Source organism: Mchenga conophoros, linkage group LG4 (genome assembly GCF_057382185.1).
Source record: "Mchenga conophoros isolate Kocher_MC1m ecotype Shallow Benthic linkage group LG4, M_conophoros_male_GT1.1, whole genome shotgun sequence".
Lineage (NCBI taxonomy): Eukaryota > Metazoa > Chordata > Actinopteri > Cichliformes > Cichlidae > Mchenga > Mchenga conophoros.
The window spans coordinates 18172910-18198774 of NC_140529.1; the positions used below are offsets into that span (position 1 = coordinate 18172910).

The window sequence follows — 25865 nt, forward strand, 5'->3', positions numbered from 1 at the left end:
GAGTCCGTTCCACACATGAAAAACTTGCCAAATCTTCTCTGCCAGTGCCAGCGTAGAGAGAACATTGGTTGGTTTTTGAGAAGCCGTTTTTAAAGAATGAAAAGACAGAGAAAAATCTGAGGTATGCCAAATTACACAAAAACTGGGCTGAAAATCAGCAGCAACATGCCTTATTCAATTCAATTTAGTTTTATTTATATAGCGCCAATTCACAACAACAATGAAGTCAAGGATAAAGACCAGGCTCAGGAAGGGGCAGTGACCTTCAAAGGCCAGTTGAGATTAGGAGAAAGAGAAGAGGGCAATGAGATAAAACAAAAGCTTTATCAGAGCAGGAAAGCTTTAAGCCTAATCTTAAAGATGGAGAGAGCGTTAGTCTCCTAAATCCAGCTGGTTCCACAGAAGAGGGGCCTGAATGCTCAAGGCTCTGCCTCCCAGTCTACATTTGAAAACGACATATTGAAAGCAAAGTGCTCTGCTAGGATAATAAGGTCATCTAAGATGTAAATCTAAGATTTTTAGTCCCAGCGAGTACTCTTGCTGTAGCATTCTGGATCAACTGAAGGCTTTCAAGGAGTTGTAGTGAGTGACCTAATAATAATAATTAATTACAATAGTTTAGTTTAAAAGTAATAAATGCAGGAACTAGCTTTTCAGCGTCAGTGAAAGACAATATGTTTCTAACTTTAGTGATAATGCAAAAATAAATGAAAGCTGTCCTACATAATTGCTCAATGTGCACGCTGGCAGACGCTAAAGGTTTAGGGCTATGTTTCAGACAGTTGTATTGGGGATACTGTCAAAATTAGTAAGTTATGACCACAGAAAAGTAGCAGAAAAAATAATATTGTTTGAAAAGTGCCTAAATAGCAAAGGTGTCGAGGTTGGAAGCGTGACAGGCAGGAGTTGGGCCCAAAATGCAGCACTCAGAAGAGGAGAGGTAAAGTTAAAAGCAGCCTTAATGCCGACCTGAAATAAAGGATAATGCAGCTTAAAACCTGCAACTAGGAGGATGACAGCAATGAGGGAGTACAGAGAAAAACAGAGAAAGAGACTAAGAAAATTTACACACAAGTTAATGAGGGAGAGGCAACAGGTGGAAATGCAGGTGAGCGAAATTATAGATGACAAGCCAGGAAGTAATACTTTGCAAAACACAAGAGACTAAAGACCACCAAAGTAAAACAGGAAGTAACAAACGGCAGGCTCACAACACACAAATCTGACAGAGACAAAAGATAAACAGGCACAAACACAACACCAAAGAAACTCATACCAACCATGAGGAAATTATAGACATGCAAACACTAAGAAATAACAGAGCTAAACATAACCAATTTTGGATACATAAAACAAAGTTAATCAAAAATACAAAACCAGAATGTGGCAGGAGTCTGTGGCTCAGCTGCAGGGGAGGGGTGGTGCAGTGGGTTGAGGGTCAGTGTCAGGGGAGGCTGGCGGTGATTGTCTAATCTTGGCTCCTTTTATTTTAGTAGCGTGCTGGGACCCGGGGAAATATTCCTGAAGTCTTCTTAAAGACATGACATGAAAACTGCCTAAGAGAGTTCAAATTGAAGAATAAAGGTGGTACAAATTCTGTTTTGCCTCACACACTGTATTTTTATGTATATTTATACATTTCAATAAATCACCGCATCTATTTCCCCATTGTCTTTGCCAAATACAAAGAAATGATGGATGTACTATTTTAGAGTGGTATACAAATCTTTGTAAATTATTTTCTAGATTTATAGGCATCATCCACATTTTTGTTTCTTGATGTCCCTAAAAGCCTTATGTATATACACATACGTGTGTGTGTTTGTGTATAAATGTATATAGTCTGTCTCTGGGCTTAAACAGTAAGAAATAAATGAAGGAAAAACTCCTTTTTAACAGGAAGAAACCTCCAACAGAACCAGGCTCAGGGAAGGGGAGTGATCTGTCAAGGCCAGTTGAGGTGAGGAGAAAGAGAAGAATGACTGTGGGGGAAATCTTTATTGTCAGGGGAAGCTGCAAAACCTATGAAAATACTGTTAAAAGTCCAAAATGTATGCTGTCCTTCACATTTTCCAATGCCGCTCATAAGGCCAGATTGGAGCTTTTGCAGGGTCAATTCTGGCCTGCGGGCCTTATGTTTGACATCCCTGACAGAAATCTTTGCATTGTAGTTTATAAAAATAGGCATTTACTTACTTTTTCATTCACTTGGCTGGTCTGTTCTTGGATTTATTTAAATTATGAAAGTGATCACCTGTACCTGTACGCACCGTTTCAAATACTGTTCCAATAAGCAAAAGATATCCATGTGATGAACTGAATATGTTTATGTGAATATAGTAGCAGCCCGATTATTCCTAATCCATGAGGTGTACAATCAAGTAAAGTGAGTAAGTAAGTAAGTAAAAAATTTTTATATAGCACATTTCTAGATAGAAATCACAAAGTGCTTTACAAGATATAACAGATTATAAAAATAAAAAAAACAAACAAGATACAAACAAAGTTAGCAAAAGGCAATTTTAAAAAGATGTGTTTTTAGCTGTTTTTTAAAAGTAATCAATGAATCAGCGGATCGTAAGTCCTGAGGAAGGGAATTCCACAGTCTGGCGGCCACAGTAGCAAAAGCTCTATCACCCCTAGTTTTCAGTCTCGTATACTGAATGACAAGTAGGCCCTGACTACTCGACCTCAGAGACCTACTAGGGGCATAGGGCTGTAAAAGTTCAATAATATATGGTGGTGCTTGTTGTTGAAGAGCCTTAAAAGTTAAAACCAAAATCTTAAAATGGACTCTAAATTCGACAGGAAGCCAATGTAACTGCATAAGCAACGGTGTTATATGTGAATATTTAGAAGCTTTCGTCAAAAGTCTTGCTGCAGCATTCTGAACGATCTGCAGACGCTCCAAAGAACCTTTGTTTAAACAAGTAAACAGGGAATTGCAATAGTCCAGTCGTGATGAGATAAAAGCATGAATAACAATCTCCAGTTCGGTATAGGATATTATAGAGCTCAATTTAGAAATATTTCTTAGATGATAAAAGCAAGACCGAACAAGAGATTTAACATGACTATCTAACGTAAGAGCAGGATCAAGGATAATCCCTAAGTTCCTGACAGATGGTTTTACAAACGTTGAAAGAGGACCAAGAGCATTTATTATACTGGCAATCAATCATGGCCAGTGTGTGAATTTGTCAGTTTAGGAACACATTAGTTTAGGACACATATTAATAACTTTCAACAGAGGGTTAGGGAGGTGACCCAGCATTTTGAGTTTATCTTCTAGTTTTGATTTCTTATGTTAAATTGAAAATATGTTACGTTCTTATGTTATTATTTAGTTAGGGTTTAGTTGAAGTTCAGTCTAGTTTATGTTATTGTCCATGTCTCCTTGTTAATGAGTCTTTTTTTCTTTTCATGTGTTATCTCCTTGTCTATCTAGGTTCCCCTGGTGTTTCGCTCCCTCTCATTCTCTTGCGTCAAGCTTGCATGTCCCAGTTTCTATATTTCCTGTTTTATTTTGAAACTCTAGTGTTTCCATGTTCAGTTTGTTTAATGTTGCTTCCCCTGTGGCGTCTTGTTCATTTGTGTCAGCTGTGTTTCCCCAGGTGTTTCCACTTCCCTCATTACCCTTCTGCATATTTAAGTCCTCTGTCTTCGGCTGTGTCTCAATTCAGGGGCTGCATCCTTTGGAGGCTGCATTTGATGGCCGATTACATCACAGCGACGCAAAGAAGGCTGTCCCAATTCGAAGGCTGCTCCAAATGTGGCCAATACCAGTTTTCAACAATGGCAGCGGCTACTTAATTTTAATATTACTCTTATTACTCTTTGCAATACTTTATTATTTAAATTAGTATTTATAATATTTTTATAATAATATAAAAATACTTGTCGAACGCGGCAATGGCAGAGGAGCACGGCTAAAGAGTTTTAATATGACTCTTTCTCGCCTGAAAATAAACTTTTAAGATATTTTGAGGTGAGAATGTAGCTGTGTAAACTTCAAATATCTTCTCGATTTATCAAGACATCACATATTTGCAAAAGTGCTCTGCCGTTTTCGGAGACGTCTGTTACCCACCAGCTCGATCAGTGACTGAGAGGTCAAGGCTCACTAAAGCTGGCGAGAACAACGAATTCTCGGCACATCCTTTTCAGGCCCTGCGACAGACTGGCAACCTGTCCAGGGTGTACCCCGCCTCTCACCCTATGACAGCTGGGATAGGCTCCAGCGCCCCCCGCGACCCTGAAAAGGATAAGCGGACGCGAATGGATGGATGGATCGTTTTCAGGCCCGCGCGGTCGTTCACTACTCAGGTTAAACATGATATATAAGTCACTTTAAATGATGTGAGAAGTGTGAGATGGTAGAGAATTTACTCCAATCTCCTGTTATATTTTAGATAGCAAGGAGCAGACGGCTGAGTTTATTAAACTCCACCGAGACAGTGGTAACGCAAATCTGAAGGCTGGACTGTCCCATTTTACAGCCTCCCGGCCTTCTCTGTCTTTGGAGGACCCGGCCCAGACGTAGACACAAAGGCCGGGTCCTCTGAAGGATGCAGCTCCTGAATTGAGCCACAGCTTTCCTTTTTTCAGTGTTAGCGCGTCTGTTTTAAAGTATTTCATAATTCTGTTCAGGTCATGGTCATGTTCATGTTTTTCTCATCATAGTTTCTCACATGCTCCTGCTCAGAATCATGTTCATGTGACTTTGTCACAGTTGTGATAGTCTAGGTTTTGCCAGTTTGGGTTCTAGTTTTAGTTTACACCCCTGTATGCTTTACCTTGTTTTGTGCTCATGTTTTTTCAGCCAAATAAATGGCTCGGCTTTCAAACTTCTGTTCCATCGCTCTCCTGTCTGCTTTTTGGGTCCACACCGGCTGCTCAGCCCTGACACCTTTTCAATGAATCAGAGAACAACACATAAAGCATTTTTTGTATATGAATGTGTTTATTGGTCTTTTTTTTTAAAAAGAAGTTCATAACAAAATAAAAGGAGATGATAAATGCCTGGTTGTCATCAGCCAGTTGAATAGACGTAATAACACCCTTATATGTCATTATTAAACATTTACAGTCAGTCAAAGCGCTTCACTTGCACTCTTTGTGATTGTATTGTAACCTGTGCAGATCAGAGCCTCAGTATAACACTGACATATGCGAAAAGAAAGAAAAAATCTGTCTTTCATAAAGCTAAACTGTGATTTCACATGGTAAACAGTTTGTTTTCTCATGCACTTATTTATTTTTTCAGTGCACCACCTAACTGCTGTCTTGGCTTAAGACTAAGGCACTTTCTAGAGAAACGGCTTTCCTTTTACTTAATTTTACATAAAAAGCTCTTTAATTGGCACAATTTACAAAACTGTGCCACATGTATAGATATTTTTTTCATTTTTTATTTATAGACACAAATAGTATAACACATTCAAATGCACTAAACCATTGATGTTCTGCACTAAAAGCTTATTTAGCACTTTATAACATCACATAAAACAAATAACACATGTACCAGATGTTTTCTTGTGAGTGTATCACTCCAGCCATGACACGAATGCTTCCTTGGACCAGACCTGTCTTTACAAATGTCCTGACTTCTTGAATGGTGACACAATCTGTCCACAGAGAGACAAACACCTACTCAAATCTATCTGCGTAGTAGTTCCTGCTGCGAGTTTCTCTAGGACCATGTTTTGGCAGGATGACGCACTGACAGAAACACAAACTGACAATTTCCTAAGTACAGTGTACATGATACAGAAAGGATAACATATTCAGATTCTTACAGGAACAGAAAAAAAAACATCATTGTTTTGTATAATATCAGTTCATAGTCTCACTTTTCATAAATCATTTGTAAAATGCTGTAACATTATTGACATAGAGAAAAAAAATGTTGCTGTTACATTCAAGCAGCCAACAGGGTACAACAAGTCAACAGTATAGTACCGTAGATTAACAGCAGTGTGCCAAAACCCTACACTGAGATGAGCTATTATTTGCAGCTGTGCTTCAATGGAAGTATCAAAAAGTTTCCCCAATATTTCATTACAATAAGCTGGATGTTCGGTTTTAATAACAACAAAGAATGCAATGTCTTCTGCAGCTGAGCTCCGCCTACGATAATCATCACTGCAAATCTAAAAAAGCAGGAAGCAGGTGGTAGTTTCAGTAGATTGCATTGAATAATGTAAGAAGAAACTATCACAGATAAAACCTTCACTCGATGTTCAGTGATGGTCCAGCAGAGGGAACCCTCACTCCAACTATCTGCAGCCATGACAAGGCATTTGCATAGGTCATCTCTACCCTTATGAGATGTACATTTAATAATGAACAGTGCAGGCGGGCGACAGCAATGTCAGGAGTGCACCCTCGAGAGCGTGACAATGCATTCAAAGCACCTGAATAGCATCGCTGAGGACACAGCAAGGATAGAAGGTACAGCATGTCAGGTATGAGTTGGAACGCACGGAAAATCAAGTATTAGGAAAAAGATCGGCACTGCAGTGAAGATGGAAACCAAAAATATGCATATTGAGTCAGGTCAACTTCAAGTATATTGCAGTTCATTAAAGGACTGTAAAAGTATTATTAGGGAGAGAGGTTTGTCTCCTTTTCTGCGGTGTCCTATAATTCTCTGATATTATCTTCCTCACCCGCTATATTTTAAACTGCTATTTACTTATAGGATTTATCATAAAACAGATAACAGCAGCAATACATTAATAATTCATTTGTTTTTGGGTTTTGTTTCAAATGTCTAGGTTGTTTTTAAAGATACATTTAACTTGTATTTAAACATTATTCAGTCGGATTTTGATGTCCTAAATAATCCATCTAAACTATATAAATAAATCAGCCATCCTCTGTGTTTATCACGTGATGTGCACAGAGGATGGCTGGACTAAAGAATTGTTTTTACCCTCTTCATAAGCAATCATTAAAATACGATCCAATATAAACATCTCATGAGCTGATTTTGTTTTCTGGATTTGATGTGCGCAATTTAATACGATTTAGGAAATATAGAAGAGCTGTATGTTTTTATGAGGTATGGAGCATGTGCAGAGCACCTGAGTCCCTCGTGCAATTATTTATTTCATTTTTCCCAGTGTAATTACCACTGTGCAGCTTTCATCCAAACATATGAGGCACCATTTTGTCTGGTATCCAGCCTATGATATACTGCAGGGGTGGAGCCAAGTGGTGGCCAGGGGTGGCCTATTTGGGAACTATATGTGTCTACTATTACTGTGTCTATTACTGAACAGAGTGAACTAAAAAAAAAATATGCTTTTTCTTTTTGAAGCATTTCTCAGCAGCTGTTGTTTCCTGGTGGTGCACTTCTGCATGTGTGTTATCAGAAAAATAAATGGAGACGTAAGTTTCTGGGCCACCCCAGTGTAACTAATAGTAGCAGTCTCAGCCAGTGTCCAGGTGGCCGGCTGCCATTGCCCAATAATTTTCATTACGACTCTAAGAAAGAAAAAGGGTCCATCACTCATGGAACCCCCAGAAGCAGCAGAAACTGGTGTGCGAATTCAGCTCATCACACCGACTGTATTTCACTGATGACAGTGATGTATTCATCAAAACCTTGAAGCAGCTGATCTTCAGAATTTTGATCTCTACCTGCCTGTCGACATTACATATTTTCACCTTCAGCATTACATGTGATTTTCTTTTTAGCAGATGCATCTGCATTTATCTTTTCTTTTGCTCTGTTAACACGATTATTTTTTATAATTTAAACTAGTGTGTGTGTGTGTGGAGAGGGCACGGATAATAATGCTAACATTTTGCACTTCTCCAGCACACTAATGCTCATCACAGCTGCGTTGACAGCCAGAGGAAAGGCCACACAGCTGAGCAGAGCTTTTGCCCACACTGATTGCACGCCTCTCAATATTCAATGCTGACAGACTCAAAATGAAATCCTACTTCCTCCATTTAAGTGTGTTTCAACCAGTCTAATATGTGTTTGAAGCCCACCTAAAAGCTTTCATATGAGTAAAAAAAAGAGAGGCTCTCTATTGAGCATGGTTTTCCAGATGTAAAGCCTCATATTAAGGACACATTAGGTGCTGATGGCTCGTTAACAGAGGGAGGGAGAGAATGAGTACAATCTTAAGACGGCAAGAGGAGTAGGGATCATATGCACAGTGGCAGACCATGCACCTCCCCCTCGCTAAGTGCTGCAGAGATGTAAGGGTACGTGTGTATCTGTGTGTGTGTGTGTGCATAGGAGGAGGGGGAAGGGGGAAAGAAAGTGAGAGTGTGTATCTGCGTGCGAGCAGAGGCAGATCCATGGTGGTTGTAGATGGAACAGGAGGAGAGGAAAAGGAGCGGCCAGCAGTGGAGGTGTAACCTCAGGTGGCCGGGTTTCTGTCTACCTTGCCAGCACTTCATGCATTGTCAGCTGATGAATGCTTCCACGCTCAAGAAAATGGAGTGGGCATCATAGAGTGATAAAGCTTAATGTGACAAGATCTCGCTGTTGCTTTTTTTAACACACATTAATCAAAGATTAAAGCTCCGTTAATGCGAAATCCTTGGTAGATTTACATTTCCTCTTTAAGAAATCTCCTCTCTATGAAGCTGAGAGGGAGGCGATGCCCAGGAGTTAGATTATTGGTCTGGTGTGGTACACTGGGTACAAGCGGTGTGTTTGATTTTTTTTTTCCAGGAGTCTCCCAGGAAGGGGAAATGTGCTTCTCTTCACGTGTTCCATGCTTATGAGGTCTGACAGCAGAGAGCACAATGCACTCCTCCGCCAGCACCCGCTAAAGCTTCTCATGCACGATCTCACACACAAACATACATAAAGATTTCTCTCTCTTATGCACTCACACACACATACTCACACAGACACATAATCCCTCCGTATTTCCCTAAGCCTGGACCAGCCAGCAGCAAGACCAACCATCCATGGCTTTGACCCTGAATCAAACATTTGGAGAAAGAGGGGACGGAGATCCATAAAAATAGGACAAGTTGTTTCAGTAGAAAAATAGAGAAATTTACAGAGGCTGATAAAATGTCTTTGGCACTTCTGAAAAAACATAAAATAATTAAAAACAAAAAACCCAGCACAGATCAAGAAATTGACACTGAGTATAAAAGGCCAATCTAGAAAGCTCTACAGCCAGGAAAAGGTTGTGATGCTCCAAATTCATCCACGCATGAGTCTAGCTATTCCGGGGTGGATCTGAGCCTGCACCGGCCCGTACTCCACCACCTCTCCGTCAACGGTGATCATGCCTTGTGGAGTTATGGGCTCTAGTCGCAGAGCCTTCACCTTCTCATACACCAGGTGGGGGCAGCCACATGCCAAGTGGCCACCTTTCTCCATGGCAAGGAAGAGACGCAAAAGGGCAGGCCGGGAGATTCCTGCTGTCACGTAGAACAGATGGATCAGACCATCATCTGCCATTGCACCAGGGACTGTCCACAGGTCCTCAGCCAGGTGGGACTGGTAAATAGCCAGCACCAAGACAAAGTCTTCCTCCTTGACTACTGTCCATGTGTCTGGGACAGGTTGCTCCAGGTCAGGGAGCAGAGAGTCTACAGGGGCTCTTGTCTTGGTGTCACTCTCGATCTGAGGCCTCTTGGTGGTGATGGCGTTGTTGGAAGAGTTGGTTCTAGTGTTGTGGTTTGAGTTCGTGCCATGGCGAGAGCTCGGGTTTGGGGAAGTGTTGGGGATAAACTGACAAGGGAGTGAAGAACAGAGTGAGGGGTGCTGAGGTGTGGAGGGTGGGTGGTTTGTTGTGAAGCTCCCTTTTGAAAGTTTTGGTGCTTCCTTCACAGGAAGGTATGCTAATCTGCCCTGATACACTCGGAGTGAGGCCAGACGTACCAGGGTGCCCATAAGGAACCGGATAGCTCCGACGTGGCGGTACTTCTCGCTCTCAATATCGACATCTGCCACAAAGCCCCAGGCCAGAGAGAGGAACGAGAAGAGGCGCTGTTTAGAGGCTAGGTGGACAGACACCAGGTCCAGAGGGCCAACCAGGCCTTTGCACAGCATGAAACCACAGCTCAACAGAAGCTCCTCATTCCATGCTGGAGGTGACCTGAAAAGTTGTTTAAGAGATCATGAGGTAAGCCTCAATTTCACAACTACTACATGGGACTACAGTGGGGTGAAAAATTATTTGAACCCCTGTTAAATTTGTAAGTTTACTCACTGCCAAAGAAATGAAAAGTCTCTAACTTTTATGGTAGTTTCATTTTAATAGAAAGAGACAGAATATCAACCACCATGTCCTCAGGCAAGGTTGATATTCTCTTTCTCTCCATTAAAAATAAACTAACATTAAAAACACAGAACCCCAAAAACTGGGGTGACAAATGTGTGAATGAGCTAAAGCACTACAAATGCTCACAAATAGACACATAATGAATTAAATAAACTCACTGCTGCACATAATGCTGATATTACTGTAGCAACAGCATGCTACTGAACAACATTTAACTACTGAACTGGCAGTTTGGTCTTGGAGGGTGTCATTGATCAAGTCTGATCTCAAAACTTCGGATCTTCAAAGTTTCAGTGCTACACCTACAGACCTTCAGATCTTGTTATAAGTCCATGACTCAGCAGGTCAGAGCTGCACTGAAGGCCCAACAGCTTGTTAGTCAGAGGCGGCCATAATGTTTTGACTCATTAGTGTATATTTCTGTTCGCCCCTTTGATGTTGTGCTAACAACCAACCAGCAGATGGAGATGACACCTTGAACATGTGCTGGGTCAACATGTTCCCCAGCTGCACTCTGGACTATAATCACTCATAATGTGCCAGTTTTTAAACCCATTACATCATTCCTTTGAGAGTTGGAGGAACCTGAAATGACCTTGCCGCACAGCAAAGCAGTTGAAAGTCTTGTTTCTCTCCTGAGGAAATGATGTGCCCAGTCAGCCTTTGGCATAATTACACAAGCATGAGATAAATTGTCTTTTTTTTCCAAAACTGAGGAAGGTTTATCTTTTGGACTGTTAGCCCATGCATTTAAATGACTCATTAATGGATCAACTCACTGTGAGTAGTGGTGGACGGATGCAGCCAGGGCATTGCCGGAGCCACCTGGTAGAATACCCAGAGGGATCTGAATGGCCTCTTGCCAGTCCTCTCGGTCCATAAGACCATTTATCACCTGAATAAGAAAGAAGAATAGAAGAGCAGAATCAGACTGTGGTTCTAAATAGAAAGTAGTGACTGTGGAAGACTGCAAGTTCTGATAAAAAGTGTTTCTCTCATAGTTACAGCTGTTCTGTGTTAAGTGTAGTGCTTCCAGGAAACATGAAGGTACCACGGTGGAAGATTTATAGAATCAGAGAATCAAAAGCAAAAAAGAAAAAAGAAAGAAAAACCTTGACATTACTTATATTCTACATCATAGCTTGAAAAACATCCACAGAAAAAATTAAGGCTTTTATTTATCTGGTGCCAGCTCTTTTGTCAAGATTGAGAACAAATTAAATTTTTATAGTCCTATTCTAAGAAGTTCCTGAGAATAGGGCAGGGTTGTAAGAGTTTGTATGATTTTCATCCGCAGCTGATTAGCACTTGTGTCCTTGCCAAGTAAAGTTAAAGCACCTCAAACAGCAGCCCATCTCCAGACATGATGACCAGTGCATCCCACTGCGACAGGTCCGCCTTTCTCACCAGCTCCCGAGCGTGGTTCTGATGCTCTGGAAGACACGAGAGGAGATCGAGAAGTAAAACACGAAGCAGAAAGTGCGGTGAAATGCAGGACGTAGCAAAGACATAAAAAAAAGGGCAAGGTCAGTGAAAGAAATATGCTCCCCTTTATCGCCAGCCTTTGGGGTAGGATCAGGGAGATTAGGCAGAAAAGAGATTCAATTTCCCCTTATCAGGGCAAACATATCACATTAGCCCATCCAGTGGCTATTCAACAGCTCCAAGGCAGCTTTAGCCAGCCTGCAAACATCTGTGACTGACAAATATCTGAATGTGTGTGTGTGTGTGTGTGTGTGTGTGCATGCATGAATGTTGGTTAATGCGCTGAGCTATTTGTTAAGCCTAGTTTTATTGGCAGCATCATTGAGTAGGTCCCTCTGCAGGGGGCTCATCCTGTCAGCATCAAATTCTACTGTCCCGCCAGCCGACACTCCGCAGTGAAGTCGTGCATGGTAAAAGAGGACGGCAGATATGAAATTAACAAACACTGATACGCTCACATCATGGTTGAAATACTGTTTTCTGATCTATTGATGGAAATAAAAACAGTGGCATCGTCTTTTCTTTTCACTTTGCTCAATTTTTACCTGTCTTCCCCACAACCCCCATGCCTGGAAAGTCTCTTGGGTCTCCCTTTCCCCAGCGGTGCTCCCCATGTTGCTGCTGTTTGTTTGCTGTTTGCTGGGGAGGCTCGAGGCACTGATGCAGTGCTGTGTTGACAGACTGAAGCAGAGGGAGTAACTGCACTGCACAGCTGACTCAGCAACTTGAGCCCGCCGAGGGAGTTGATGCTTTACTTCCTAGCCACTTCCTTATTCAAGAGGTCGCTGTCACGCATACAGCCTTAAACCTGACGGCAGAGGTGCCACAAAGTTTTCACCTGGCACGCTCGCTGTTGAGTTTTCCACCATCTGCACACGACTACCAAAGATTTTGCTCTGTTTAAAATCCTCAGTAAATTCCACTTTAAATACAGCTGTTCCCAAGTTGTGTCACCTTCGTGTGCCTCCTTCTGAGGTTAAGCTGGGTAAAGATTAAACTTGGTGCACTTCATACAGTATGTAAAAGGTACATGCTGACACAAGAGGTGCCTCCACTGGTACTTGTCCTTCCTCAGGCTAAGGCAGTGTAATACAGTCATCAAGGACCTGTCCCAGTAAATGGTTTATGCCAGTTAATCTGTATCAGACCAAAGAAGCCCTTTAGTGTTCCCTACCCCCACCTTATTTCTGTTTAACATTAGTTATTGTTGTTTGTCTGTTTACCTCCCCACCCAGCTGCCAGCCTTCCTTTGAATCCCAGAGGTCTGTATAATGAGTACACATCAGCAGCCTCTCTCAAATAAACAAACACAGAGCCTGTCCTGTTATTTTTTGAATTTGCTGTTGTGGTTCATCTCACATTGAGCTACACGCTACCAAGCTGATGCTAGAAGCAACAGCTGCTTCTGTTGATTCTGTCAAGCAGGGTTTGGCTGGAGGCAAGTGGTAACCTCCAGGACTGAATAAGAAGACAGTGCTTTTACAGTTGTGGTGAGAAGTTCACATACACTAATCATGGGCACGAATGTAATGATAATTTGGGGCTTTTAATGATTTCTTTGAACTGCTCTTTTTCCAGCGTGGAATGATTTTACAGCATATCCCAAAAGGTTCATTCTGTTCATCTGGACGTAGCGTTTTCAACGGGAGAAACATTTCGTCACTCATCCAAGTGACTTCTTCAGTCTCAGCTGACTGCAGGTTGCCCCAACCTTATAAACAGTACATTTGCACAATAACTGAAACCTACATACATCTTTGGCGAGTTTAAAAAGCATGAATTAGGAGCAAAAGTTGGAAGTTATTTAGGATTTTCTTGTATCTATACAGGGTCCAAAGGATGCATTCTTGCCCAGATGTATACATACATCCCCACTATTTGGTTAAATGTCCCTTAGCAAATTACACCTCTACCAAATGATTTGTTAACCAGCAACAAACGTCAGGCATAATTCTGGCAGGACATTTGACCACTCTTCTTGGTAGAACTGGTTGAGTTCATTTAAATTGGTTGGTTACCTGGCATGGACTTAGCTTTTGCGTAGTTCACAAGCCTGAAGATGTTAGCCTCCTTTATCCATTCCAAAACCAGTTTGTGTGTTTGGGATCATTGTCTTGCTGGAACACCCAGCTGTGTCCAATTTTCACACATCTAGCTGCTGATCTGAGGTGAAGTTGAAGAATTTGGAGGTAGCCCTCCTTCTTCATGTTTCCATCCACGCTGTGAAATGTACTGGTACCACTGGCAGCAAATCAGCCCCAAAACCTGATGCTAAAATTACCACTGTTCTTAGCTTTGAAATCCACGTCTTTATTTCTCCTAACACGCCTCTTGTTGTGGCCAAACAGCTTAATTTTTTGCCTCATCTGACCATAAAACTTTTCTCCTGAAGCCATTAGGCTTGTCCATGTAAACAGCTGCAGGTTTCATCGGAACTTGAACATGTCAACTTTGGAGCAGGGGCTTCTTTCTTAGTTGGCACTCTCTCAGTCCATGGCAATGTGGACAGTGACACTGGTGTTCCAGCAGTTCCCAGTTCATGGCAGGTTTAATCCTAGGTGGTTACTGGGTTGTTCCTATCCATTTGTTTGAAATGATGATCTTGGAATCTGCAGTTGTTTAGAAATGGCTCCAAGAGACCTTCCCAACTTTTTAAAATCTACAGTCTTCTTTCTTAGTTCTTCAATGAGTTCATTGGACTTTTCAGGGTTGTTCTGAGATATGATCAATCCAATTAGTGTTATCAAACACATAATTGTAGTCAATCACGATCGCTAATGAGAAGTTCACTTCTAGCGCAGGGGTGTCGAACTCCAGGCCTTGAGTGCCGGTGTCCTGCAGGTTTTGGATATCACCCTGGGTCAGCACACCTGAATCAGATGATTAGTTCATTACCAGGTCTCTGGAGAACTTCAAGACATGTTGAGGAGGTCATTTAGACATCAAATTAGCAGTGTCGATCAAGGACTCATCTAAAACCTGCAGGCCACTGGCACTCGAGTTGCCTACCCCTGTTCTAGAGGCTGGCACAAGTGGTAGATTCCCATTAAATTGGCCAATGTTATGACTGAAGTAAAGACAAGCTGATATAAAAAATATTTTTCTCTCTATAACTTTGTGTAAAGTGGTACCGGAGATGACTTCTTCTTTTCCTTAACCAAAATTTGATGAAGGCTTAAATTATGCATTATTAGGTACATGAAATATCGGTTCTGACACAGTTGTAGCCAGTAGCTCTCTGCTGAGCTTCAACTCAGTTAATTCAAGGCACTGAAATAGCAGTCCGTATAAACACTTACATACATATGAAAACGGAGAGTCTGTAGTAAGGAACAACATTATTGCCACTGGGAGCTTTCTGCTTTCCATTAGTACTTTGTTTGTAGACCAGGTACTACTGACCAATCACATTTGAACAGGCTTTCATTGCATGCGGGTGAACCGTGCATGTGGAAATCAAAGAATGAATGTAATTTATAAAATGCAGTCTTAACTGTAAATGCTGTATATGCTGATGATTTATTTGATCTTCAATGTAAAGGATTAATGGATGGAGTGGGTAGGATTGTCCCACATATCCACTGGCTGCAATGAAAGCCCTGAAAAACAATTTTTTGTTGAGTCATCTATGCAACGTACAAACAAAATATATGAATGCAGGTTGCTGCCAAGGTTGCTAGCTTGGCTGGTAAACACATGATAGCGGCTTGAGGCTTTAGAACATGATTTTATAAACCAGTGGTTGACATAGGCTTATAAAGGCTTTATCAAACTTTGTATAGTTAAAGTTAAAGGCAGGAGGGTAAATGAGTCTATGTGCTTATATTTTATTCCATATGTTTGGGTATTAAAGCCTTTTTATATTTCTTTATCAGCTTATTGGTATCCCGAGGGAGGTCACTTTGAGCTTAAAGCCTCTGATGACAGCAACCAACGCAACACTGTTTGAATTCACAAAAAGCATAAGCAATTCATATGGAATATGGAGCAGCTTGAGAGAGATATTAAATGCGTATCACTGCACATGTGCCTGAGTGCCTGCTCATACTCGTGTTTGAACATGTGGTTTGTAAATTTGTGATCACACAGGCAATGCATAATTCCTGCAGAGATTAAAAGTTGTTTTAGAGTGCAGTTATGTCAACTTATGTGCGTGTGTGTGTAATTGGCAGGTTCTTTAAATGATCGTCCACGGTGGGGTTAAAGACTTCAATCTGATATTTTCATATGGAGGTGACCTTGAGAACATTGCCAGCCAACCGCACAGGGAAAACATATTTACGTGTGCGTGAAATCCACTGACCTGTGATGACAAGCGTGTAGGGAACAGAGGCCTCCGTGAGCATGCCCTGTATGTGGCCGGTGAAAAGCTGGAGAGCCTGTCCGCGCCCGCTTTGAGGATTCACCAGCATCATGATTCTGCAAGGCCGACGCACCTCCATATACGCCACACCTGAGAGAGGCAGAGGAAGGTGGATGTGAGTGAAGGCGAGGACAGAGATGAAGGAGTAGGATTTTTAAAGAATGTATAAGGGCAGCCTTTTCCCTCAGGGTCTCTTTGGCACAAAAAAAAGAAGGATGAGGCAGTAAAGGCACGGGCCGTGAGAGCATTCAGGCTGACAACGCTTCATTTTAATGTGACATGCTACTTTCTTCAAAGAGAGAGGGCTTACAGATGCTTCTCATTCGAGATCTCACCATGTATTATTAGCAACTCGTGACATGTTGTCGTCCCCATGAGGGAAATCCTCCTGTTGCTTGTGTCTTTCAAGAGAAGACAGATTAATGGAATGAGAATATCCATTTTCCTGAGGTTTTTAGGGACTCTGCCTTTTTACTCAAGGGCACATGTGCACCGTGGATGCTAGCTGTCAAATACCAGTATCAGCATTGGTATACTTGGTCAGATTTGGCACATTGATGATGATTAAATCGTGACACAGTGCTCTCCCCTACATAAGCTGCCTTTACAAATTAAAAGTATCAGCACCTGTACTGGTATTGGCAACACTTGCCCTGTATTTACTTGGTAAAAAAAAAACTGCACACCACTGCTAATTGGTAAAAAAGAAAAGAAAAAAACAATATAGCTGTACCACTTCACGTCAAATGTGTACATTTAACCTTCACAAGATTGTGATTGGATCACTTCCAACCTTGTCCCGCCTCTAGTTCTGATTGAAAAAAGTCCCCGACAATAACTATAATTAAAAATTAAACGCTGCTTGCTTGGCAGCTCCATCTTCAACATCCTTTTCCCCAAAATAACCACTGTCAGAAGTAGAATAATGATGAAGTTATAGTAGATTGTCCACATGACAGTGCATCCTGTAGACAGACAATGATTCCCCACATTGCTCCTGATGCCAAAAATCAACTGCGAAATGTAAAGTAATGATCGTAGTAAGGGCTACTACAGGACTTTGCAATATCTTAACTACAACTTTTCATCATATTCTAATCTGAAAGTTCTGAGAGGGAACTAGACTTCTGCAAGCTTATTAAAGGAACAATATAAAGTTGCAGAAAAACTGAAAGTGAAATGTAGAGAAAGAGCGCAGGAGATGTGGTAGCGTAATGGGTTAAGTAAATGACATTCACCAGTGAGAGTGGGGTTTTAAATCCCAGGGCAGCTAATTATTTTTAGCCCATGCTCATTTGTTTGGGGGCTTAAAACAGAGAGCTGCGGGAGGAGAGCTGTCTAATTTTAAATCTGCAGTAGGCAGAAATCTGGAAAAGATTTCTGCCTACTGCAGATTTAATTGTAAAATACTTGTTGGTTGCAACTAAAAGGATTTGCAGCTTTTACAGAGTAGTTTCCCCCACTGGAGTTGGATTTTGCAGCAGACGCTCCTGACCTTTAGAGCACACACAGACTCGCCAGAGACCATATCAAATGAATCAGAAAGCACAAAAACATCATCCCATTTTGGGGCACGGAGAGCAGAACCGGTATTGATTTCTGCCATAAATACATGGCTGTAGATGATACTGCCTTCGGTATCGGGCAAGCAAAGTTTCTCAGAATCATAAAATGTGACAGATGTAAAAAAAAAAAAAAAGATCCTCATCATTTAGTAATTTCAGCTGTCGTTTTTAACCTTAGAACTGACAGAGCAAATGCTTTTGCCGTCTTTGTTTTGACTCACTATCTGTTGGCTCTGGCTGAGCTGTCAGGGTATTTGTCCTCTTGATAGTTTATAACCTCAATTTCCAGGTCTGTGACCTGTCTGTGCTACTGCCATCCTCTACTTTATATGGCCTGTGATGACAGGAAACAGTGACGGTACGAAAATATCTCAGAGAAAGAGGTGTGAACCCGCCAAAAAGAATAAGGTGAGTGGGCAAAAACACAGGTGCATGCCAAACTGTGCCTCCATTCAGTCACACAGGGTTAGCATTGTTGTTTACTTGAATCTGAGCACAATGTGGCATCCAGACACAAAGGTCCTATCTATACTTCCAGAATACAGTGGAAAATGGCTGCTGATAGTGAAAGGGCTTTCAAATTGGGTTTTTGCCCTCAAGTCTGCAGGGCTGAAAATCATCCCATTCAATACCTACAGACACCCTTGAAAAGGGTCAAACCCAACACAGGCATTCTTGTTTGTTAAAGCAAACACCTTTAGCATTTTTCACACTGGGATATATGACACATAAAGCAAAAGATGTGCTCATCCTGAACTATGCTTATTACACCTGTGAGTTTTTGTCAGTGATTCAAATAGAATAATGCAACAAAAGAAAGAAACAGTGTTCAGTCCCCCACCTAACTCATTCTAGCCTGTGTAGCTTTACTTTGAAACAAACCCACTGCCCATTGCTGCATTAATTTACAGCAGGGATTTTCTCAGATCTTCATGAATGTGTTCTAATTGAGAATCACTGCAAGCATTGAGATAACATAACCTAATGTAGCTAATAAAGAGCCAAGCTGGGGGTTTTTTAAGCTAAATGTTATCATCAGAACATTAATATGTCTGCAATAATAATGCCAAAGTGTTTAGCATCTACAATGATGCGTGCAAGGTGCAGAAATCTTGCAACATTTTGCGTTGAATTCATTTTAATGACATGTCAGAGGTATCATTAAGGAGGCAAAGACCAGGATTGAGGTGTAAAAAAACTTCAAGTACATCAGATAGCACAGCGTTTACAAAGACCCAAAAGTCAGATATGACTGGACAGTTCCAAAACATATGTAAAAACATGCCTGGTGACGAATTCTTGCATATGTGACAGTGATATGACAGAATTGCAATTTTGAGAGTCACAGGCTGCTAACGTGGCTGAAATGTGGTGGGCATGTTTAGGTAGACTGTGGTATTTTAAACAATTCTTAATTAGTACTAAGGTGCCCAAAGTGTGCCAAGAAAATATCCCCAACACCATCACACCACCAGCACCAGCCTGAACGGTTGATACAAGCCAGGATGGATCCATGCTTTCATGCCGATTACACCATATTCAGACACTACCATCTGAATACCGCAAATCAAAATCAAGACTCATCAGACCAGGCAAAAATTGTTCCAATCTTCTCTTTTCCAATTTTAGTGAGCCCATGCAAACTGTAGCCTCAGTTTTCTCTCAGCTAATAATAGTGGCACCTGGTCTGGTCTTCTGTTTTGCTGTAGCCCTTCTGCTTGAAGGTTCAGTTCTGCATTCAGAGATGCTCTTGTGCATATTCTGGTTGTAAAAAATGCTAATTTGAGGCACGGGTGCCTCCCTCAGACCTCAAAGCAGTCTGACCATTCTCCTTCGACATCTGGCATCAACAAAATTTTCACCCAGAAAACTGCTGCTCCACTTTTTCAGACTATTTTCTGTAAACCCTGATGGCTGTGTAGGAAAAATCCCAGTAGATCAGCAGCAGCCTGTCTTACACCAACAACCATGCGACATTGAAAACCACGTATATTGTCTTTCTTCCCCGTTCTGATGCTCAGTTTGAACTTCAGCAGGCCAACTTGACTATGTCCATATGCTGAGCTGCTGCCATGCAATTGGCTGATTAAATATTTGCATTAACAAGCAGTTTAACTGGTGTACCTAATGAAGTGGCTGCAAGTGTATATGAACTGGGTCTCTTACAAAACTGAGATTACGGTGGGAGAAAGAAATATGCACATGCAGCTTATCAGATTAAAATGAAAAAAATAGATTTTCTTTCTCTTTCTGTGTTTTGATGTTATCTCATTGAACCCATGTTGCACAGCAGCACTGATAAGCAGTATTATCAGCAGTAATGGTAACTAAAACTACTTGTCTCCTGTCTTGTAGAGTAGCTCATTAATTTTGTAAGCTACTTCTTTCCTTAAAAACTGCATATCAGTAATCCTGTGCTCTGCTGTTTTCATATTTTAGTAAGTACTGCTGGTGAAATTTATACTCTAATTTCAGAAGATTTGCATGGTATACGTTGGGAAATTGCTCATAAAATGAGGCTGATTTAAGTAGGCATACCCAGACAGTACATACAGGCCACATTGAAGAAGATTTCTGAAAACGACAACTTCCCAGACATTTCTACTTCCCTGACCTCTGTGTCACCTGTGCATATGACAGGGACTAATAGGGGTTATATGAATGTGAATGTGAAGTCTGTCTGGGATGTGAAGTCAGATACCTGCAGGCATCATCCTGCCACAAAATCTTCAGGGTGTGCATTTCACAGATACGAGTGGGTAAACACACACCGGCAGCGAGGTGACAGGCAGACGGGAAATGACAGTGTGTCAGAACTAACAAGTGTCGCGCTGACAGAGAGAATCTGCCACCTCATTTCCAAAAAGGTGTACGTCTATACAGGAAAAAAAAAATCTAAATAAAGACAAAATGTGCTTCTAAGTTTCGCAAGCGGCAGCACAGGTGGGATTTGTTAAAACATGAAAACATTGAATGAAAACTCCTGGAACAGAAACAAATATGTGGGTTATTTACTGAGAGCATTCCTGTTCAGGAGCAGCACTAAATTCAGGCAGCAAAGAAGCATCTGCCAACACACACACACATACACACACTGCATTCCAAGGTTGGGTGAGTGTTTGCTGGAGAGGAGGAGAAGACGTCCAGAGAGTACAAACACCAGTGCCCGCTGTGGCAGCGGCTGACAGCCCATCACAGCCATGTGTCACAGAGCAGAAGACAGAAGCTCCAGGGGGACCGAGATGCTGGCCGGGGTGAGAGGTCTTCTCGTGACGCATTTTTAGCTCTCGACTCCTTCAATGAGGAAGACATGACTGCTTCAGTGGAGGGCCCCATGGGAGATCACACAATGACAGGCGCACCTGACCCCAAAGCTTCTAGTAAACAGTTGCTTTTGAGGTAGCAGAGCACTAGAGGTGGGCGGATCAATCCAAATACTGATACTAGTGTGCTGGTATCGATATTGGAACAATACTAGTGCAACAGAGTCGATACGTCATTTCTAAGCTGACTGAATTGTGTTAAATAGTCTTGTTTTTTAAATTAAATAATATACCTACTTTGAAAAATACCTGAACCTTTTTCTGCTGACTGTCACGCCTATTTTATTTCTAGTCCATAGCACATTTAAACCACAGAGGCTGACCCAAAGTAAATTCAATATTAGGTCATTAGGTCAAATTAGGTCATTAAAATCAGTTCAGAATCTGCAAAGTGATGATGATCTTAAAAGTCATGACACACCTACATAAGCTGCCTTTATACGGTGAAAGTATTGTATCAGTATCAGCAGTCCCTGTATTTATTTGGTATAGGGTTGATACCAACATTTGCAGTATGGCACACCACTACTCGTAGCTCCTACCCTCTTCTCCTTCTCTTTTGCACTCTTCATCTTAAATAGCAGACACAGTGGGTGCCAGGATCACACTCACATCACCACTGGAGAAGCTTATTTGCAGATTTTAAAAAGTGCGGCCCCACTTTTTTCTGGAGTAACTCAAGACAAATCCTCATTGATGATGTACCGGTGTAGCAGGAAGGAAAGAAGGAAACATGTCATGTAAAAAAAAAAAGTGGAATTTACAATCTGCCTTCTATCAGATATCCGAAGAGCCAAAAAAGGATACGGCTAGTAGCCAAAAAAAAGCAGGCGCTTGTAAGATAAGTCAAATCAAGTAACTATCATCTCATTCTTTCGCATGCAATCTCCCAGCGGATCTTCTAAGCAGCAGGACTGTATCATAGTGTGTGCTCTTCATTATTTACAGCGCATTCATTCCAGTGAACCCACAGTGAGGATAAAAAACCCTGCGACGCTACCACTGTGATAGACATCAGAACAGTAGCTAAATTAGCAGAGTTCCAGCCTCACTGTAAACTACACCTTCATAGATTAGATTACACGTTTAAATCACTTTATATCTGAGTGTAAGTGTGTCACCGTGATAACTCCCTGCCTAAATACCAATCTTGTGCAGTGGTTGCACGTTTAATCCAACCTTTCCATCTGCAATCCCAGATGAGATGGCATGCAATTAACTCAGGGGGTAAATACACTATTGGGGATTAGTGAGTCACTCTGACTTCCCCTGCTTCCTCTGTGACAAGCAGCAATTCTGCAACATCATTAGTACAACATTATTCACTTAAAGCACATAATATATTCCGTTAAATGCTCTTTTATTAGCTCGACCGGACCTGGAACGCTAAAACAAGCTTAAGAATTAATGATATGATCACATCATCGCGTGAGATGCTGCGTTCAAAAGAAGAAGACAAGTGAAAGAAAGCTAGGAATAAAAGGCTACAAACTGTTAGAGGCCTGAGCCGGTTCATTAGTATGTCTGACTGAAATGCTCCCAGGCTGGAGCACTTTGATGCGGAGTCCAGTGAGCAACCAAGTTACCCTGAGCTTACCATCTGTCTGCCTGCCGCAAATAAACAGTTCAGAAGCAGAGGGAGGCTGGATGTTCCTCATCACACAGTAGAAGTGGGTGGAACGATCCAAATATGGAGAGTGTCGATACCAATGCTGGTATCAGTATTAGTTTGATACTAGTGTAATAGGATCGATATTTAGTTTCCATCCTCTAAATTGAGTATACAGCCCATTGAACTGAACAGGGGAATAAAAACTTTTTTTCTGTTGACTGCCAAGTCAGTTTTATTTATAGCCTAAAGAACATTTAACCAACAAAAGCTGACCAAAAGTGCTTTAAAGACAGTCACATATACATCTTAGGTTTAAAAAAAAAAAAAAAACAGTTTCAAAATACATGAAAAGCTAAAAGGTGTATTGTATTGTCTTAACTCACAATAATGGGGGGTAAAAATCATAAATGTTTTCAGAATTTGCAAATTGATGATGATTCATCTCATGAATCATGACACACTGCTCTGCCCAACACAAACGGCCTTTATGGGTCAAAAATATTGGTATCAGTATTGTATGATAATACCAGGCCTGTATTTATATTGGTATCAGATCGATGTCACAATTTGCAGTATCACAGCGTCCAGACTTCAACATTCCAAATTAGTCACCGCTCACTCAAATATCCGCTTCTTCTTTTCATATTTCTGGTGTGAAGAGATATTGCCGGACCGACAAAGAGGATTCAGAATCACAGTTTTGAGACCAAAACTGTTCTGCCCTGCATCCTCAGCAAGTATCACCAATCAGTTCCCAAATGAGTGATAGTGATAATTAGGCGCATAAACTCTTCTCATACAGTATTCACGTTAATTATCCTGTTGTTGTATACCAGATTGGAGCACAGAGGAGATAATGAGATCGGAAGACAAAAGGAACTTGAGGACAGTCTGCATTTTAAACAGAGCGAGACATGACGAGGCCTAATTAGACGAGGCTGCTGCAAAGCTGGGTGAAAAACAGACGCTGTTTTGATGTGATTTTTTTCCTCCACCCATCAACAATAAACTCTCAGTGGGAATTTACTGAGCGCGAATATGGAAGGATGAACAGCAGCTACAGCCTCTGCTGACAGAAGATCAGTTGAAAATCCAACTACTTAAGTGATCATTTTTATGCGTGTGTGTTTTTCAAAAGAAGCTTCATATCCAACAAAAATCACCACCATGGGCTACATGCATGAATGGGACAGCAGTTAACTGCTAACCGTTCACAGCAGGTAGAACAGGTTACAATAGCAAGTGGAATGTGTTTCCTCTATGCCAAACCTGTTTGTTTGTTTTTTCTTTTTCCGGGGACTTGGAGATCTCTGCTTTGGATATCTGTGCACGAGGCTCTTTCTGAGAGCCAGAAAGGCCTTCTCACACCCCTGACCTCACTGAATACTTTAACATCTGCACATAAAATTTGTCAGCGTTCGCCTTTTTTTTTTTTTTTTGCTACATATAGTTTATTTATTTATTTTACAATATAAAGTTGAATCTCAGGCTTCACACGTGTGACCCGCGCGTTTACTCACCGTCTCTCCGGGGCGCCTGGCGCGCCGAAGCATCTCTGATGGCATGAGCCCACCTCTCAGCCTCCTGGAGGTTGGCGAGCGGGTCCTGGACCAGTGCGACCCGAAAGCACTGCTCCACTCTGTGCCGGGTCACTCCGGCGCTCATCCAGCGCCTCTTGAACGGGTAGAAATAGGCTGTAAAGTAAGCGCCGACGTCCGCGCTGTCCGGCCCTCTGTACGCCCGACAGCCGACACAGTCGGTCAAGTTAAAAACCACCTTAGTCCGGCCGGGTGAAGAGGAGATTCTTTGAATGGTCAGGGCGCTCTCCGTCAAGCTCACCGAGTAGCGGACCCTGTCGTTGAGCATGTCGGTGAACTCCCCGTACAGCACGCCCACGAACCCATTCCGCTGGCGGGATGGGTCCGGATCACAGGCGTCTTTCTCCATCCCGGACGGAGAGTGCGACGCGTCCCGGAGGCCGGTGAGCGGATGGCGGTGCGGTGCACACTCTGATTCTACCAGCCTGCTGTGGGACCCTTTAAGCGTAATAACAGCAGCTTGCTTAGTTCAGAGTCTCTCCCTAGTGACTGGGAAGGGGAATGGCAGTGATGGAGCTGGAGGAGAGCGCAGAACGAACCGTCCCAACCGCGTCTCCTTCTCACACTTTATGAAACACTTTGCACCTTATCTGTGCAGCAGATTTTATCTAGTGACACCAAGTCTTACACAATATTTTAAAACTAGTAGGTCCATTTTAAGACACTAACTGCGTGTCATTTGACTCACAAACTCCAGACTAAAATTCAACAGGCGATGTCTCCTATTTTGTTTTATTTTATTTTTTTCCTGCTTGAATGAAGTCACAGATGTTTGGATGACACACCAGAAGTAAACAGACTTGTCAGGATCCTGTGCTTTGATAGTTTATTACATGAAAATTGCCCCTGCACAAGCGTATATGAAGGAAATTGCCTTCCCGGGTTTCCTCCGTGGCGTGAGCGATAAGCAGAGTTCTGTCCTTTCCTTCTAAGATTCCTAATTATTTAAAGTAACACTCAGGTATGCCATTCAGCTGGGTTAGTTACGACGTCGGGAGCAGCTTGGGAGAACAAGGAAACACAGACTGCTTCAGGTTGTCTTCCCAAATCGACTCAAAGGTTTATTTGATACACAGCAGTTTATATAGATGAAAAAAAAGGTTCGTGTGTCAGCTTTCCCAGTTCAAACCGGTACAGACCAAATAAGGAAACGTCTTCCTGCCTTGTGAACAAAGAAGTATCCTGTGTGTAGTTTATCAGCTCAGCTACAATTTATGATCATCCCAGCAAAATACACTCCTAGACATAAAATACAGAGTTCTTTCATTAGTGAATTCTGAAACAAACCACCTAGCCTTTAACGAGCCTTTTCCAGGAGATAAAGAAAAAGGGAGGATGGGAGTAAGGAAGTGGTCTCATCTCTGTGGTGTTTTCGACCTTGGGGTACCAGCTTGTGAGTCCTACACATTAATTCTTGGGTCACAGAGAAAGAGAAAAACAACTAGTAGTTGGGCCTTATTGAGTAACAGTTTTCCTGTATAAAACAATATCCTGTAAATGCTACTATGGTATCAAAATACCTAACAGTATATGTGTAAAAGAAGTGTTCAAGTAAAATGAAAAAATAAGTAAACATATACTACAGTCCATAGAAATACTCTATTACAAGTAAAAGTCCAGCATTTATAACGAAAAAGTATAGCAT

At 41.7% G+C, this 25865-nt stretch overlaps 1 protein-coding gene across 1 annotated transcript; it reads right to left on the bottom strand.

Annotated features, from left to right (window-relative positions):
• Positions 1 to 4953: 4953 nt before the first annotated feature.
• LOC146575857 (sphingosine kinase 1-like) lies at positions 4954 to 24656 on the bottom strand. Its single transcript, XM_085270766.1, has 5 exons — positions 24143 to 24656; positions 16063 to 16212; positions 11613 to 11707; positions 11054 to 11169; positions 4954 to 10088 (listed from the first exon to the last, which is right to left on the bottom strand). Exons 1-5 carry the CDS (start codon positions 24567 to 24569, stop codon positions 9188 to 9190), a joined length of 1689 nt encoding a protein of 562 aa, XP_085126892.1. The 5' UTR covers positions 24570 to 24656; the 3' UTR covers positions 4954 to 9187.
• Between the last annotated feature and the right edge of the window lie 1209 nt (positions 24657 to 25865).

Bases quoted from the DNA above. Each gene is read 5' to 3' on its own strand.
- LOC146575857 (XM_085270766.1), bottom strand. From the start codon at position 24,569: ATGGAGAAAGACGCCTGTGATCCGGACCCATCCCGCCAGCGGAATGGG. The intron at 11,170-11,612 runs GTGCTTTAACTT...TTTCTTATTCAG, and splicing joins GAGATGGGCTGCTGTTTGAG to GTGATAAATGGTCTTATGGA. The intron at 10,089-11,053 runs GTGAGTTGATCC...ACAACTTTTCAG, and splicing joins TCCGTCCACCACTACTCACA to GTCACCTCCAGCATGGAATG.